General features: G+C 34.7%; 2 protein-coding genes across 3 annotated transcripts in view; one reads left to right on the top strand and one right to left on the bottom strand.

The window, feature by feature from the left end:
* Positions 1-9,452, top strand: part of LOC146002419 (sarcalumenin-like) — a 110,558-nt gene extending 101,106 nt beyond the window's left edge. Inside the window, exons 11-12 of the mRNA XM_083140241.1 lie at positions 2,942-3,139; positions 4,689-9,452. Coding sequence (XP_082996367.1) covers positions 2,942-3,139; positions 4,689-4,742 — 252 coding nt within the window. The 3' untranslated portion in view covers positions 4,743-9,452. The remainder of the gene's footprint in view (positions 1-2,941; positions 3,140-4,688) is intronic.
* A 3,885-nt stretch (positions 9,453-13,337) lies between these two features.
* LOC146002416 (uncharacterized) overlaps positions 13,338-18,261 on the bottom strand; it is a 167,531-nt gene continuing 162,607 nt past the window's right edge. The window contains exons 17-18 of one of the 2 annotated variants that reach the window (XM_083140238.1): positions 17,223-17,510; positions 13,338-14,273 (exon numbers count right to left, since the gene is read on the bottom strand). In XM_083140238.1, coding sequence (XP_082996364.1) covers positions 14,254-14,273; positions 17,223-17,510 — 308 coding nt within the window. In that variant the 3' untranslated portion in view covers positions 13,338-14,253. Of the gene's footprint in view, positions 14,274-17,222; positions 17,511-18,261 lie in introns of those variants that run through there. The other variant, XR_014443703.1, reaches the window with a different exon arrangement.

Genomic DNA, 18,261 nt, shown 5'->3' with positions numbered 1-18,261 from the left:
TTGTGTTACTTTTTTGTAATGTTTAATTGTGATGATAAATTGACCAAGGCTGAGACAAAACTGATGCAGATTGGTACCGGAAAGTATCGATTGGATTTTACTTACCAGTCAATATTTTTCGACATTTTGGTCTTTCATTGGGTCTGTGAAAGTGCTGTGTAACACTTTTGTGGAGTTTAATTATCATGGAAATTATGCAAAATTCTAAGTTTTTCTGCTGCCCTCCGTGGCAGAGTAGTTAGTACAATATGCTACGATGCCAGGAGTCCTGGGTTCAAATGCCAGCCTGGGCATGGATGTTGTTTGTGAACATGCCTTCATCAATTTCATCATATAATCACTCATCCTCATCTTCGTGATTAGCCAAAAGTGACAGAAATGTGAGGTAAAATAAACCAAATCAATCAATCAAAGTTTTACATTTTGCATCAAAATTGTGCAGAACATTGTATTATGCAATTACGTAGAGTTTAATATGCCGATGTAATTCTTGAATATTTGAAGCTAAACTCTGGTAAACTGTTCCTTGTAATTGGAATGGAATACTCACCTGCTAATATTTCAATATTTTGATTAGAGAGAGATACTGAGAGAGAGATAGAGATAGATAGATATCTATCGGTGTGAATTGGTAAGAGGGTCGGTATCAGTAGGGGCATCGGTTCAAAGTGGTATCAGCTCAGCAGATTTGACGAAATAAATGGAGCACAATGAAAGAGCCAGGGTTTGAACTTAGAACCCTTGGCTTTCAATGCACCACATTATCTACTTTGACATAGAGGTTTGCTATTAGCAAATGAGAATTTCGAAGGTTTGGAAAATGAGTTGCAGACCAGTCGTAACCATGATAGAGGTTCACATGTGACTTAGTGGTTGATACTCTCAATCTTGATGTGAGCTGTCCCAGGTTCGGTTCCCGGTGACATCCAAATATTTCATTGTTGACTCAGTAGCATTATGACATTTGGGAAGCTACTTGGAAAGTACAAGTGGCAGGCTCAGATCTGAAGGCCAGGTGAATTGCAGTGGGGCTCAATGTGATGATTGTGTGTTACCCAGTGAAAAACCACTGTGCGTGTCTTGGCCGTAGGGAGATGCTACTTTACTCCTTCACTACCAGAGATAACTGTAATTGTTTTTCAAGTTGAGAACATTCTAAAGGAAGAACAAAGGATGGACAGAAGCCTGGTTGTCCTCTCTTACATATTTATTTATTTTAGGAATGGCTCAGATAGACTAATCAGGACTGGACCTACAGTTTAAAGGAGGGATGGGACAGATTGACTGGTACTCTGTAGATATCAGCTGATATAAGCATATCGGTAAAATTACCGATAATTTTACCGATTCGATATATCTATAAATATTTTACAATTTAGTGCAATGTTGTGCTACTTAAATATATTTTATGGACATAAACATATAATCTTCATTCTGTACTTTTTTTTAAAAGCAAATGCCTAAATAGGCAGCTTCTTTTTCATTGTAAAAGCTTGGTTCATCTGGTAACATGTATTCATTGAGGAGGTTAATGAACCATTTGGAATTTTACATCGGATCAGTAGAATACTAGTAATTTTTATATTGATACTTTATCGGTATCAGCCAAGATTCCGTATCGGTCCATCGTCAGTTTAAAGTTAAATCCAAACCACTGTGCATTATGCACCTGGGACCTCTTGATTACTAGGTAAGGGGAAATATGCTGGAATGAATTATTAAATTATGCTTATGTAAAAAGTAGTACGTAGTATTTCATTCCACATGTCTCAATATATTACAAATTAGATAAAATTACAACACATACTCTTCCTTGATCATTCCAATGTAGCTGAAAAAACTGGTTGACTGCTTCAGCAGCATGAACAGGACAATACGTTTTTCTGCTTCTGATCGTTTTTAATTATTTTAACCTTGTTTTAACCTTTTCACGACAAATTTGAAAGACAAAACAAGGTACGTGTTGTGATAATTGTCTCATTTTTACTAATTGGCACCCTATCACTATCAATCTAATATTTTTATAAATCACCTGTAACTTAGTGCACAATCCTGCCATTCTGTTATTATTTTTATGGGAATTTTGTAATTCATATACCTTGGTTTTGTAAAGTTAGGATCTAAATAAGCATTTATTTTGCTAAGGCAAAAACTATTGTGGTCACCAGCTTATGTACATTTTTTCAAGGATGTGAATGTGCCATTCAGATTTTTTCTGGCATATTTGCAAATTTATATTGGATTGCTATAGTAAAGTTATCTTGGCACATAGTACAGTGTATTCATTTTAAAACCTGCCCGAGGTACATTTTTAATTGTTTGCCCATTTGTCTCTAATCTTTCGTTGTTGTGTCAGTCTTGTATGTACGTATACTTGTAGTGGGGAGTGAGGGAGTGCGAAGAAGGAAGGGGCAAGAGGGGAGGCAGGTTGGAGGGAGGGTCGAGGGAGTGTAGCAGTGGAAGGCTGTATTGTTCAGTGAGTCACCGTCAGTTTCTAAAGGATTATTTCTAAATTACTATGGCCTGCCAGGTCCCCAGATCTCACCAGTCCTGATTTCATCTTGTGGGGTTATTTGAAACAAACAGTGTACAGGCAGAATCCACATACCCTACAAGAACTGAAGAATCACATTATTGAAGCTATTCACAATGTAACTGTAGAAGTGCTCCATAAGGTTCTACGAACGTGGATATGTGCATCGAAGAACAAAGACATCACTTCCAGCATTTGCTGTAGTAGTTCAGGTATCTGTTACGCTACTCATATATCTGTATCTCGGGGCCGGTTTTGAATTGAATGCACTGTACCTTACAGCCATCATCATTATTAGTGAAATAAAAGTTTTGTATCTGTCCATCAATAATCAATTTATTGATTTCGTTTTGAATGCTGAACACTTTCCTTTACTTGTTTCCTGACCGGTTACATTTTCTTTTTCAGTTCCCAGCAAAGCAGATATGGTCTCTCATCCCAGATAGCCACCAGTGGACAGCAATGTTCTTCTTGGTGCTCCTGTTTGTGGTCTTGATTTTGTCCGTGAAATGGTCTCTAGGTCTAAAACCTACACTATCTAGAAAACACAAGAGGAACTTTGTAGAAATAAGGGACTATGTTCAAAATGTAGTGAAAAATAAAAAGGTGAGCAGTATTTGCATTTTTTTGTGTTGTACATTCATTCAACTGGTATTTTTTTTTGCAGGAAATTTGACTCCCAAGAAAAACTTTCAACTTTTTTATTGAAATTTGTACAAAATAGGAGAACTGACAGATTTAATATGCAATTCATTAAAAAAAATGGCTTTAATTTTGCTTCCCAGAATTTATATTTCACTTTTCTGGTCCTATTAACGCAATACATTAAATAACATTAAATACTTTTCTTGGGTATACATTTTTCCTGCATTATAAGTTCTTTACCTGTAGCCTGTAATTATAGTCTGACCATACAATGGTTTTGGTGATATTAGTGTCTGAGATGACAAAAATATTGGCAGTGCATATGCAAATGCTATAATGTATGCAAGTGGTCCATGTTTGTGGTAATTTTAGGCTGCAAGAATGCCACACTTTTATACACTTTTATAGTGTAAATATCTTTGAAATTGTGCAGAGTGCAACAGAATTGTTGGGATTAGTGTATTTCTGATTAAATAATTATCTTATTTGAAATTATGAATATTTTAAAACAAGAGTCTGGCAGATTAATATGATCTAGTTCCAATTAAAAACTATATTTTATAATTTACAGGGTGCATCAGAAAAATCTGGACAAAACACTCAGTGTATTATAACAAGTGTTTATTCATCAAAAATTTACAATTGTAAACAAGCATATATATGTCACTGAAGGAATCCTTCCTAATCCCCTTGTTCTTCGATCACTGCCTCAATTCTCTGCCTGAAGCACGGGCATCCCTCTTTAGCTGTTCTCGGTCTTAATCTGCAATTGCTGTTTCAATAGCAGCCTGGAGAGATGCCACGTTGGAGTGCCTGGACTTATTAGGAACCCTTTCAAAAATTGACCCCACATAGTAGTAGAGAGGGTTTTAATCTGGGCTATTCGGAGGCCAGAAGCAAGTTGCGACAAATAACTCTCTTGGTCTTTTCGTCCGCGCACAGCATCTGTCGTACCTTGATCACATAGAATGTGTATCTCAAGTTCTCTTTAGCTGTGCAATGCATGGTGGCCTCACTCACCACCAATGCGGTCGCTAATTCCCTAAGCGATGCTCTTTGTTCTCCCAAAATAAGCTGTTGTGCACTTTGGACAGCTGACATGATCCTTGCCATTTTCTCCGAATGAATTTTTCTCTCTGAGTTAGCAGAACTCTCCTGAGACTTCTCTGAGGCCACATACTTGTGTGCGATGTCATACACAGTCTGTCTCAGGTACCCGAAGATCCAGTGCAAGAACCAATAATCGCCGCTCTCTGATTACACCTCAACCTCACTAACTTACCCACGTCTGGTCTCTCGTCATAAACAGTCAATTACTGCTGAAGTCAAATTTAGTGGAAACTTCCAACTAGAAATATGTCCGGATTATGCTGATGCACCCTGTATACTTTAAAATGGAACCAAATATTGATATCAGGTCAAAGTAGTATCTGCTCAGTCATAGATAATTTGTAGCTAAAAAATTCAATGTTTCTTTTAACATTAACTAGTTTTTGTATTTCTTTTGCAGCAAGTTTTGTACAGGGAATATCTGGAACAAAGTGTGGCAGACCATGATTTGTGAAGACCGCTCAGAGACGTAAGTTCTTGGCTTTTTTATAAAATCGTTCTTGTAGATAAAAGAATCATATGCACATACAGTATGGCATTGCCTTTTCTACCAGGCAATAGTCATCTGCAGCAGCTACTAGTAATGCAGTGAAGACAACAATGAAATAACTTTTGATAAGAGACGAAAGGCTTTTAAATGCTGACATACGCTATGATCTGATGAATTAAAATTTGTATTTTTGCCACTGTTTAAGGTGATTACTCTCTCTCTGAATCAAAATGATTTTTTTTCGATTTTTTTTAATTTAATGAAACTATTTTTTTTTTATATTGTGTACTTGTTTTTATGAAATTATGGTTTCATTTAGCATGGAATGCTCCGTAATATTACATTGTTCTTTATTTTGTATTTATACTGAGGTGCGGTGGACTGAAAATGAGCCATCCTGGTAGAGAAATAGGATTGAAATGTACCTGTATCAGTGAATAAGTGAGGCTTCCATTGGAGTTATGTGATGGATAATTTATATACATATTTACATGCATACTGGAGTTTTTGGGAGAATATATTTATTTCAGTCTCTCAATGAAATGCATGCTGTCTTACTGAATGTATTCTCTAGCAGAAAGAAAGACAAGGGGGGAAAATGTATTTTTGAATGGTCTGTAAGGTACCACAGACTGGCTTCAAATTTGATACATAAGTGTATTATTTATGTTCTGAATATGGTAGTAGTGTTATTTTGTAAGCTTGCTTTCGAGAAGGATGAGTTTTGAATATCTGATTTGGTGTAATGATGTTAAGGGTAATGTGTTGATTATTTCCTGCATTTGTTGAAGCAAGTAAGGTCAGTATAGACTGAATAGAAATATTGTACTGGTAAATAATTTAAAAGAGCCAATATTCTGAATGCAATATTTTAATTACAAACCCTTTCAAGTTCAGCTCAAGGGAGAACATACAGTAATATTTGATGAGTGCTAAAGGATTTTATTTTGTCAATATCTCAGGCAGCTTATCTTTGCCACTATTCTAGGAAATAAAGAGTAATTTTTTGTTGCAAGACTTTTGCGGTGTTCTGTTATGCATTTTTTTTTTCCAAAATTGGTTTTCTTGTGCATTGTTTTTGAAATAAGTGGAACGTTTGTTTACTTTTTACATTTCTTGTTTTATTTTGTCAAAATGGCTCTTGACTGTAGTAACCTACTTCATATCTCTCACCATGGGTATACATATTCTGCTGTATTTTTTTCACAATTATTTACACAATAGTACGTTGTTCAGTCCTTGCCCAGTGCATAAACAGAATTAATTTATTATTTTGACAATTATATTTGCATTTTTACTTAAAATAGATTTTGTTTCTTTTTTTTAACAAAACTTATTCTTTAACATCCAAAATCAGTGTGTTAAAAGAGCAGGTTTGTTGGAAAGTATTAGATAATGAAACATTGTGTAATATTATTTTCCCCATTATTTGCAATATTAGCATTAATTAATTAAATTATTTGTAATAAGAACAGGCAATCATTATCAAAAAATATGAACACTACATATTGTAAAGGGCATTAAAAAAATACATACTGCTCTTGGAATTGATAAAAATGTTAAAAATTGGGTAAAAAAAATTCCAGTTATGTAAATGTACATCTCTTTTGGGTGCATTAACTGATCTATGCAGCTGTGGTGTTCTACCGTAAGGTAATTCCATCAGTGAGGAAAGATTTCTGGAAACTTGTTGGCTTCATGGAACTAAGTCTTTGTGCAGTATTGCATTTTGCAACACACAAGGCAACGAAACTCTATTCTAAGAAACATGCAAGAAAACTAGTTTGTGAAACATGAAGTGACAAATTTTGAAATAAACCTGTGCTAATAATTAAAAAAAATCTCATCAGGATTATTGTGAGAATGCTGCTCAAACAAGTTTAAAAGATAGAGGTTACTTTTTGGAGACCAAGTTATGATGAAATGAGCTTTTTAAAAGAATCGTCTTGTGTATTTTAATATATAAATAAAAATGATTTCCTGTATCATGTTTTGTATACATCTCTTTTTCACTCTCTCTGTCTCTCATTTTCTCTCTCTCTCTCTCTTTCTTGCTCCCCACCCCCTCCATCCTATAAAAAAACACTGCTCTTTTATTTTAAAACTATTATAAATTTACTGCCATGCAAAATTTTGATTCTTGTGGTCAGATAAGAATGAAGAAGTTGAAATTACTAAAGTTATGAATGAAAGTTGTGTGAAATTGTGGGAAAATCAGAGGATTGGTTGGTTGCTCATTGGTACAGAATACCGAAGACATGGGTTTGACCTCTGGTTGAACCACGTTAAGGTATTTATTATAAGAGAAGTTCCTTGAGGTGTTCTAAACACACAAAAATAATGTTCTAAACAATTTTCACCTGTGCTTCTGCATTACGTATTTCTTTTGCTGAAGATTTCTTTTTCATGAATATGAATTAATGCTATGAATACTTTCGGTACAAAATAAAATTAATACGAGTGCCATGAAAGGTACAATTTTAATTTTTTCACTCTTAAGATGTGGATTAGGATTGGAAAAGCACTTGATTTTTAGTTTTGTACTAAGATAATGTATCAATACATGTAATTGAATTACTGACTTTATCCGCGAGACTTACTATTAAAGCTTCTATTAATTTCGGTGGCCCCTGCCGCCATCCACTTGGGAACTTGTTGCTTCACTACTAGGCTGGCTTCTAGTTCCTGTAGTTTTCCTGGGTGTCACTAGGAGCGCTGGTGTAGTCAGTTTATCTGCTCTGTTTGTTGCACATGCTGCACATTGCGAGCCAAATGCGATGCACCTGCCTGCAGTCAATACTTTTAACAGTGGTGATGCAGACTTTATAAACAACATGAATATATAATTTGACTTGCATAGGTGCCGTGGAGAGTATATTTCTATACACATTGAGGTATTTCTGTATTTCACAAAATATAATTAAACCATGCAGTAAGATAACAAAGATATTGATAACAGTTAATACCCAAACTTACCACATATACTTTCTCACCTCAAGCTTGTCTAGTAGTAAGCAACATTGGCAACACAAGTCTCGTATATCACATGCACCTCAGTTCAGCCACCACACTACAAAGCATTTTTTTTATTGTTTTTTTTTTTAAAAAAAACAAAGCCATAAAAAGTGTATGGGACCAGTGGCCACCCACCATCACAATGAGGCACAAGTGGTTCGGATCCCACTTTAAACTGTAGGTCCAGTCCCGATTAGCCTTACTGTGCATAAAGTGGACTTAAAACACCAAATCAATCAACCATCACGATGAAATTGAGGAGCTACAAATGAGTAGCGTAACTTGGTCATGGAACCTACAACGACTAGAGGGTTTGTGGTGCTGACCACATGTCATCCCGTAACTGGCAGTCCGCAGGTAGTCCCTGGCCTTCATGGGCTGTTGCACCATGGCTTATTTATTCATAAAAAGTTAACTAAAAATCATGTTTGATACACTAAAAAAGTGGATGAGCCTAGCAGGAATCAGACGTACAGCAACATATGCCATATTCTTCTGCAATCATATCTTTAACATCATTGAAACCACTTACCTGTTTTGCTTCGCACTTGACGAAGTTAATAATTCAATTACATATATTGATTACACTACCGTGTCTTTTATTTCCCAAACATGAATAAGATAATATAATTATGTAATATCACTTTTTCACTAGATATTTTGTTGCTAATAGTATAAAACATAAAAATTACATAAGACGTGAGTTACTAAAGATATATCTGCGAAACTTACTTGTAATTGATCTATTAATTTCGGTGGCCTCTGCCTCCATCCACTTGAAATGGACACTTCCCCTCCTGATTATTTTTTTTTAAAGTGGCAAAACTTGAAATACATTAAATTTATAAATATCTAAATTTCCTACATGAGCAATAATTAATTTAGCATTTGCTGTTTTCATATGTCTGTGATTTTTAGTAACCACAGAACATATTATGTTACAAAACAGTTGTTATTTTTTATAATCATATTCATGTGTTATCTTTCTAAGGTTGGCATCTTCTGAAGCATATTCTTATTGAAATATAGTTATCCAGAGAGACATTTAAAATATGTCATTGCTTTTGCAATCTACATTTTATAATCTTATTTACAAGCTAAACATTATTCTGAATCTTGTGCTATCTTTACTATCAAATTTTGTGCTATTTCTGTCTCATTGAGTTCCGTTCACAAGTACTGTTTTAACATTTTGTACTCAGATTTGTAGCAACAAATTATGCTTCATGTATAACATAAATGCTAACATTGCCCAGTGTAATGCACAAGGGGACGAAACTCGTATGTATGCTTATGGCCTTCAAATTAAAAATCTTGTTGTGCCTTTCAACTTTCTCCCTTATGAACATAGAATTTTTTGTGGTACAAAGTCTGAAAATTTTGTAATGAGGTGCATGCAGTAGAAATTGGTGCTGTAGTTCTTTTGGTATGTCCTTCTGGATCTAGATGGTTTATCATCACCCGTAGACCTTTGTTATTACTTTTGTACAAGTCTCCAAGAGAAAATTTGTATGGGATTTTGTTATCTTTATTATGTGCATTTTTTTTCAGTATTATTACCATATGAAGTGGCATTGTAACTAATAAAAATTAGTAGTTGGATTAGGTATCTTGTTGTATTCTGTAACCATAAATATTTTATAATAAAACTTGGTTGGAATAGAACATATAATTTAGTGGTTTTTCTTGCATAATTAACCCTTGCCTTTAGCATTACAGTACTGTTAAGGCTTGACTGAACCTTCGGCAGCCGTCAGGGCGATTTTTTCCAAATTTTCCTCTCCATTCGAAAAACCGCTGTGACATTCCAAATCTGAATAATTACATCACCTTAGAATTCCTTCTAGAGCATTGATGTGAATTTTCGTGTAGTTTCCTCTCATTGATATGTAGATATTCTCAATAGTTTCGCAATTACGTAAGTCTATTAAACTATTGAAAGCAAACTACATGAAAATTCACATCAATTCTCTAGAATGAATTCTAAGCTGATGTAATTATTCAGATTTTGGAATGTCACAGCGGTTTTTCGAACAGAGAGGAAAATTTGAAAAAAATCGCCCTTACGACTGCCAAAGATCCAGTCAAGCCTTAAGTACAAAGAGTCATGGTTTTATTTGGTTTTACCTTATCAGTAGATGAAAAACATTCATGCTCACCATTGATTGCTTAAAGTTGATAATACATCAACCATGTTGCATTGTGTCCTTTGCATTTTCTTCAGCATCTCGTGTGTGTGTGTTTCATATCTAGTAATAAGGAAACTGAAAACAAAAAAACTATAACTATAACTATGGATGTACACTGTACAATTTGATAGACTTTGCACACCACCTAATCATATGTTATGATGTCATAGTACCTGTTTGAATTCAGTAGAATCACTCCATGTGTGCTGTTGAATTTAGTATTCCAAAAAGCTAAGAAATTCACATTCACAAGTTTATATTTTACTGTTGACCCTTTTGCATAATAACAACATTGTTTTTAAAAGTTTGCATAAGTACTGTTGAATATTACAAAATAATATGGTAAATTTACTATTAAATTGATTTTTATTCTTTGGGCTGACATTTATTCCTGGTTCCTCAAACTTTTTCAAGCTTGCCCTATGAAGATATACGCACACATGGCTATCCATTCTATTAGGGTAGCTTGAAACGTTTAGAACAGACCAGGATGAAATTGCAGAATTGCAAGTCCATCACTTTTGCAGAGTGCTGTTTTTACCACAACCTTGAAATCATTGATTGAGTTGATGCTTTAAGTCCACTTTATGCACAGTAAGGCTAATCTGGGCTGGACCTACAGTTTAAAGTGGAATCCGAACAAGGCAACAACGCTACCACTGCACCATCGGGGAGGCCCCAACCTTGAAATGAGACAAAAACTTGGGGCTGTACATGTCAACCATAAAACCACTCATCGAAATGTTTAACAGAAGGAAGGTTATGTTGATGTGTATTAGACATTAGGCATATAAAAATAGAATTTTAAATAGAAGAATATGTAAGTTCAGAATATATGATAATTCCTTTTATGTAGAACTAAACCGTTCTTAATAAAGTCCACTTTTCGTATCCAATTTTTAGTGCTGAGAAAATGGAAACTGCACAGTTTAAACAAAAAAAAAATATATTTATGTAGTAAAGTAAGGGGAAGTAAGGTCTCATTTATCTACAATCAATAGAGTGTGTACATTAGAAAAATCTATTTCTTTAGAAAGAATCCTGTGTATATGTAATAACAAGAAACTTGGAACTGAAATATATTTGGTTTTGGAGAAATTATGTGTTAATTGCAATTTTACGGTGCTGTCAGGCATCTAAAGATTAAATGACAACCATTTTAATAATTTATACTTGCAATTGAATACGTACATATTAGCATTTATAAATATTTTTACTTTACAATTTACAAACAACAACTTTGAAATTGTTACAGTGATCAACTATTGGTGTTGGTGAGAAGTAGTAAAAATATCATGTTGGTTGAAAGTGGTACCACCTCAGTTATAGGTCGAACTAAACTCCCTGAAGAGATATGTTTGGAGCATTTTTTTAGTTATGCTAGAAAAAATATTCCGAATTCCAAAACAAATCTTGTCAACTTAAACATCCGTACTTTAAAGTACAGTGATCACTGATCATAATATGAAAATTTGTGGTAATATTAGTAACATATTAGGGATGGACCAATATGAAATTTTAACTGATTTCGTATTAAATTGAAACTTAGGCTGAGCCAGTATTGATGTTTCGATATTAGCTTATACCAATGATATTTGGTATATACTGTAAGTATCAATTGGAATATATTTACTGATTTAGGCTGATACTTTCTGGAGTTTGGTCATTTTTGTAAAGTTACAAAAATGCCTCACGATACTTTTTCAGAGTGTAATTATTCTGGAAGCTACACAGAATTCTAAATTTTCTTTTATATTTTTACTAATATTGTGTTAAATGAATTTTCTGATTAAATGACAGTTATTTTCATATTTCAATGTTAATCTTGAATATTTAGAACAAAACTCTGGTAATTTGATGCATATACTTTGCAGTGGAATACTTAAAATTGAATAATACTTTGAATAATGTTTTATCACAAGTTTGAAGCATCACAATTGGTACCAGAATGAGTGAAAGATTCGTTATCAGTTCAAGTATCGGTTGAAAGTGTATTGGCTCCATCCTAATTGAAAGCATTCTACAAAAGACCTGAAACCAGGTAACCAGGTGATTTTTTCTGCAGAAAAAAGAAACTGCGTAATCAGAAATTTGCCTTATAAAACCTGCATACATGAATTTTATCTTTCTATTCATAAAAAAGAATAACAAAAAGGCAGATTTGTACACTAAATTGCTGACTAATTATAGGAATATTAAACTATGTTTAAGTATTGCGGTGCTCACGAGAACTTACAAGTATCTTACCTACCTGTGCGACTCGAACTCAAGGTTCCTCGAACTCCATAGCACATCAGCCCTGTAAGGGCCAGAGTGACTTTTTCATTGGGTGATGCATAGAGGCATGCAAATTTCGTTTTTGACGAAAACACGAAATATGAAGTAACATCCTGTAACGTTCATTTTTCATGTTTCTGAAAGGTGTGAGGTGCATTTTCCTACCCTGTCTTATCACGGAATAATGCGAAATGAACTGCAAAATGCGAAATATACTCTTAAACATGAAATTTGCCATTTATATACCGACACAACACTTTCTGAAGTCTGAAGTATCCTGCGAGTTATGCAATTCATGGAACATTGATTAATTCTGCTGTAAATATTTGAGAAGCAAAATTGGACACCTTTACACAGGAATAGACTTAATACTCTGGTAACTACATAAATGTGCTATTAGAAGGGATAAGTTTATTTTGTGTAATAAGTGCAGTTTTTAAATCAAATTTAGGATTATATTCACAATTTTAAAACCAAAATGTCATTTTATATAGCACTTTTGATGTGATATTCGCCTCTATAACACCGAAATTGTATTTTATTTACCACATTTGAACCCGAAATCGATTCTCTTTTTGTACCGAAATTTTGCTTTTTTATTTACCAAAATTATGTGCCTGTAGTAATGCATGGTCAGAGTATCGAGTCCCATCGCCACTGTTTTCTGTCTTTTGAGACTTTTCAAGTAGTTCCCCAATTGTTCTTACAACACTGGATCAACGCCCACATTTTGTGGGCTCCCATTAGGAATTGAACCCAGAACTGCTCGCACCAAAGGCAAGAGTGCTAACAATTTTGCTATGCAGAAGCCTTTTATAGAAATATTGGATCAGTAAACTTAGCAGCCATTTTACTGGTAAACTGATACACCAATATGCCTGTTTTCACTGGTATTAATTGAGTTTCGATTAATCCATTCTACAATGTCGTTAAGTAAAAAAGTACAGAAATTACAAGAGGACGTAGTATTAAGAAACTCACACAGATTGAGGTAAAGGAAACAATGTTGTGTGTTCATAATGAAAATTACTAGTGTAGTAATGTTACTAATAAAAAAAAACAATATTTTTACCCTCAAAGTAATCTTACTTCTTTATTCTTTATATACATGAATTACTTATTAACATTAATCTAAACAAGTTAACAAGGTACCAGCCTATCATATAGTGTCCTGCACTATATTTATTTAAAAATGAACAATGTCGCTAAAAATAAGAAACAAAAATAACAGTTCGAGTAACATTCTTTTATAGCCACATGTTGATAGATATTGATGTAAACGAATAAAACATTAAGATTCTTCAGATATTTTACTTTTCTAATAGCATTGTCATGGTTAATTTAAGAAACAAGCACCATGACACAAATTATTCATTTGGTTCTTAATTTATGTACCAATGTCTCAGATGAGTTTTACATAAAAAGAGAAACATTTCATAAATATTTGACCAAACAATCAGATGAATTTATACTTTCATGTTCACAGTAAAAGTGACAAAATTGTGTATTCAATGTCAGAAATATCAGTTTGGTATAGTTATTGTAAATTTTTGGCCAGTAAGCCTGTATCAGCCACCTTCTCGCCCATCTCTAATACTCTTATACAATACAAGTTGAGAAATAAAACAATCGCTGAAAAAAATTTACAAATCCTATTATTTCTATTTTTAAATAACATTATTATTATTATTGTCATTATTATTATTACAGAAAGTAAAATACAACCACGCATAACATACAATACTCACAAGAGTGAACAACAAAAAGCACTATTTATTTATATGAATATGTCGTGATGTGTTCACAAACCGGTACTTTGAAGGCATTCAATTGTCACTGTATGATGAAACAATACTGATTTTTAAAATGTGTACTTATGTTGATTTACATAAATGTCTAATGGCACAATTATTTCTACAATGGTCCTGATATGAAATCTTGATCAGAATAGAGTAATTATTTCCTTTGTAAACCGGCACCTTTGACGAATATCTTCAAATGTAGGAGACACTTTCTGCAAGAGGAAAAAAGCAAGAAAAAATTATATATGACACACCTCCCTCTCTCTCTCTCTCTCTCTCTCGCTCTCGCTCTCGCTCTCTCGCTCTCTCTCTCTCATATACACATTATATGTATTTTTAAATATATAATCAATGTTTCACTCTATTTCACCTGTATGTATTTAAAACCACCTAGCTATTTTGATTATTTTCAATGTTTTATTGTTGGAAAGAAGTGTATATGTATGTTCAGTAACGTGTTCTAAATGCATTTTTCATGCATTTGAAATCATGAGATAATGAAAATTTGGTATTAAATGCAATTTTTTCTAAAATTTCAACACATTTTGCATTAGACTAGCGAACTAACCACTAAGGATCCTAGATTTGAGTCTTGGCATGGGCTTTCCTAAGCATGCCCCTTCATTAAGTTCGCGTAATTACCATTCGTCCTCATTGTAGCGATTAGCCAAAAGTGGCAGAAAAGGGATGCTATTTACAAAGTTACAAAATATTCAATCTTTATGTAGAGTTTATTCCTTTCCCTTTCCAAAATTTGAATTAATTATAGAAAGTAACGATCTACACAATAGTTTTTTACCATTTATGATGCTGATATCATGTGGTGTGAAGTTCTACCTTTCTTAATATTGCTGTTCTGTTTGTTCTTAATTTTTAGTAACTACGATCCATACTGAAAGATAGATAATGTGCAAGTTTTACTAAAATTGTCGATAAGTTTCACGTGGTTATACGAGGGCTATACAATAAGTTCATGCTCTGACCCACTTCTGGTTGTGTCGGATGAACCAAATTATGTAGTGTTACTTATGTATCCTTTTGTTGTATGTGTTGCAAGTTTCAAGCATGTATCTAATAAAACACTTGTGTAAACATAACGGAAGGTGAGGCTATATTGGAAAATGAAGCCTTCAGAGTTGTGAGCTGTGATCAAGTATCTACGGTTGAAAGGTCTATCACCTGAAGAAGTCCACAATGATATGGTGCAGACATTGGGGAATAAAGCACCTTCATATTCCATGGTAAAGAAGTGGCATAGGGAATTCAGCTGTGGTGATGAGTCATGTGAAGATGAATAAGGTACCGGAAGTGGGCCAGGACACAAACTTATTGTATGCCCCTCGTAAAACTGGGTAAAATGAGAAATTTTTGAATCACTCTATATTTATCAAGTTTAAGAATTAGTCTATTTCACTGAGCAATCTTCAATCCATTAAAGATTGATGAAGGCAGTAATGATATAGTACTATAATTCTCAACCTTTTTTAGTCTGGGACCCACCTTGAAGGATATTACACTTCGAAGGACCCATAAGCATGGGCGCCAGCAGAATCACTTGTAGGAGTGTGCACCCAGTTTATAATCATATTTTTGCTAACATCGAGTAATTGAGGAAGCCCTCTTTTACGCTTGCTTACACAAATTATACATATTTCATTCCAGAGAAGTAAATATGTAAATGTAAAAGACTAATTTACTCTAGTCTAACATCTAACTAAACACACATGTTGAAATTGAAAACAAAGAAAATTACCTACCGAACTAATCTGATGGTTGGGGCTTCCTTTTGCGTATAAGCTGGGGTATGTTGTGCTCAATAGTGGTTAACTTAAGTTGTAGATCTGAGTGTGCGTCAAGTCTATTTCTGTACTTGCTTTTCACTTGAATCAGATATGATACTAGGGACGTTCAATATATAAGTTTCCCTGTGCTATAAAATATTGTATAAAGCAATGCCTTAAAAAAGATGCACATGGTTGACAAGCGTCATCCTTCGTCTACAAGGAACAACAATTGATTCATTATCAGACGTGAAGGTGCGTGTGCTCAAGGGCGAAAAGTAAATGCTTGTTCGGAAAACGCGGGCTTGTGTCATAAGGATTTCAAAAGCATGGATGCTAAGGGCGTTCTGCTTAAGGACTTTTGGAACGAGGAAGAACAATTAATGCTGACCGTTAGTGTCAAACTTTGGATAAACTGAAAAACGCAATTCGTCATAAGCAACCAGGTCTCCTGTCAGCTGGTGTCATTCTTCTTGACGATAACGCTCGCCCCCACTCAGCAGTGCAAACACAACACAAAATTGAAGACTTGGGGTGGGAACAGCTGCCCCACCCTCCATACAGCCCCGATTTAGCGCCGAGTGATTTCCATCTTTTTCCGGTGTTAAAGTCTGAATTGCAAGGTCGCCGTTTCGAAACAGATGACGAAGTGAAGCGGAATGTGAGAATAGTGCTCAATACTCAATAGCCAGAGCCCTGATTTTCTTGCAAAGGGTATGGACAAATTGGTGCAACGGTGGGACAAATGCCTGAATCTCTATGGGGATTATGTGGAGAAGTGAGGAAGGATCCTCCTACATATGTATGTGTTTTCTAATGTATCTTAAAAATAAAATATTTTACAGCATACGGAAACTTATATATTGAACGACCCACGTAATATCTTTTCATGCAAATATCAGGTGGGGAACGGCATGAGCAACTTTAATGCCTCATCCAAAAGCTCAGGATACTCACCTCTTAAAGATATCCAAAACTTTGTTAAATCTAAATCTAAACATTTAGTTTTAATGCCAGAATCGCAGCTGATACCACACAGTTGTTCTCTTAGTTTTACTGAAAACATGTTTGAACTTTCAAAATACGAGAATGGTTCCCGAATCCAATTTAATTGACTGTAACTTTCTGGAAAGTAATTTTCAATATCGTTACGAAGAGCAGAGAGATGAGATAATACAGAATCGAAAAAGTCACTAGGTAAGGAAAGGTCATTCTCACTTACAAAAGATGCTAAGATCTGGAAGGCAGAAAAGTTACCATTAAATTTTCAAGCCCAACTTCGCGTACCACCAAACGCCCCCTCGGTACCCAGCAGTGGGTAGCGCCCCATAGGATGAGAAACGATGCTCTAGTGACGGTGGCAGAAAGTGTACAACTCACCATGCATAGAAAAGTCATCTCCGTCCAGAACCAACATCTGCCTGTGGCCAACTTGACGGAGAACGGGGGCAGTGAATTCGTTAGTCCCAGGTTCGCAATGGTCCACCACCGCTATGCTCGGAACAGCATCAGACTCCACACCTTCGTCTTCATTATCATCCTCGCTGGAGCTGTCTGTGTGCTGGAACATCTCCAATGGGTAGAGGGTGCTTGGGATCACTTGCGTTGGATCATCTTCCAGTCGCACACCGATGTCTGGACCAACTTGAACTATATCACTGCCAAAACCTAAGAAGAAAATTATTAATGTTGTTGCACCGAACTGGACAATGTAAAAAAAATCCATATTTCAAATCATCCGGTATCCATTTTCAAAGCAAGGATAATGCAGACTATCAACGCAATCCAAACTATTTGTATAAAATTGGTTTGGCAATGTCAATTGGCCATGATAATGGGTTTTAAACACAGCTGCAAAGAGCTTCAATACAAGACCAAGATTTGTTTGTTGGACTGCCCAATACGAAGAAAAAGTTGTTCCACAAAATTGATAAGAGAATTTTTATGGCTAGTTAGAAAAATCTGAAAATTAAAAATTGTATTTAAAACCTTTCTACCTGCACCGTATGAAAATTTCAAAGAGTGGTCATTTGGAAAACATCAAAAAAGTGGCACTTTTTGTTCTCGCGAGGATAAAAAGTCGAAGGCATACTCTAAAAAAATTTGGTTACCATAGATTAATCTAGAATTGAATATGCTAAATTTTGATGTAACTCGTTTTTATGTAGGTCTCCTGGTTAATTTTTTTATCGGAGTCCAAACTAGAGTTTCCGTAAGTTTTAATCCGATAGTGGTCCATTTCTCTACAGTGTGCATTGTATTGGTTCGATCTGTTGGTTACGCATGCACAAGGAAACTATTTTTGCAAACTAGGAGGGAGAGTTACTACTCCAGTGTTTGCAGTTTATAGTAAAGTGTCACTTGCCAATTGAAAGTAGAACCCCTATGTCGCATGTCACTTGCCACGTTTCTTTAGTGT

This window comes from Lepisma saccharinum, chromosome 18, assembly GCF_977018435.1.
Source record: "Lepisma saccharinum chromosome 18, izLepSacc3.1, whole genome shotgun sequence".
In the NCBI taxonomy this organism is placed as follows: Eukaryota; Metazoa; Arthropoda; class Insecta; order Zygentoma; family Lepismatidae; genus Lepisma; species Lepisma saccharinum.
Note: the sequence above shows the minus strand (reverse complement) of the source record. Positions and strands in the feature narration are given on the sequence as shown.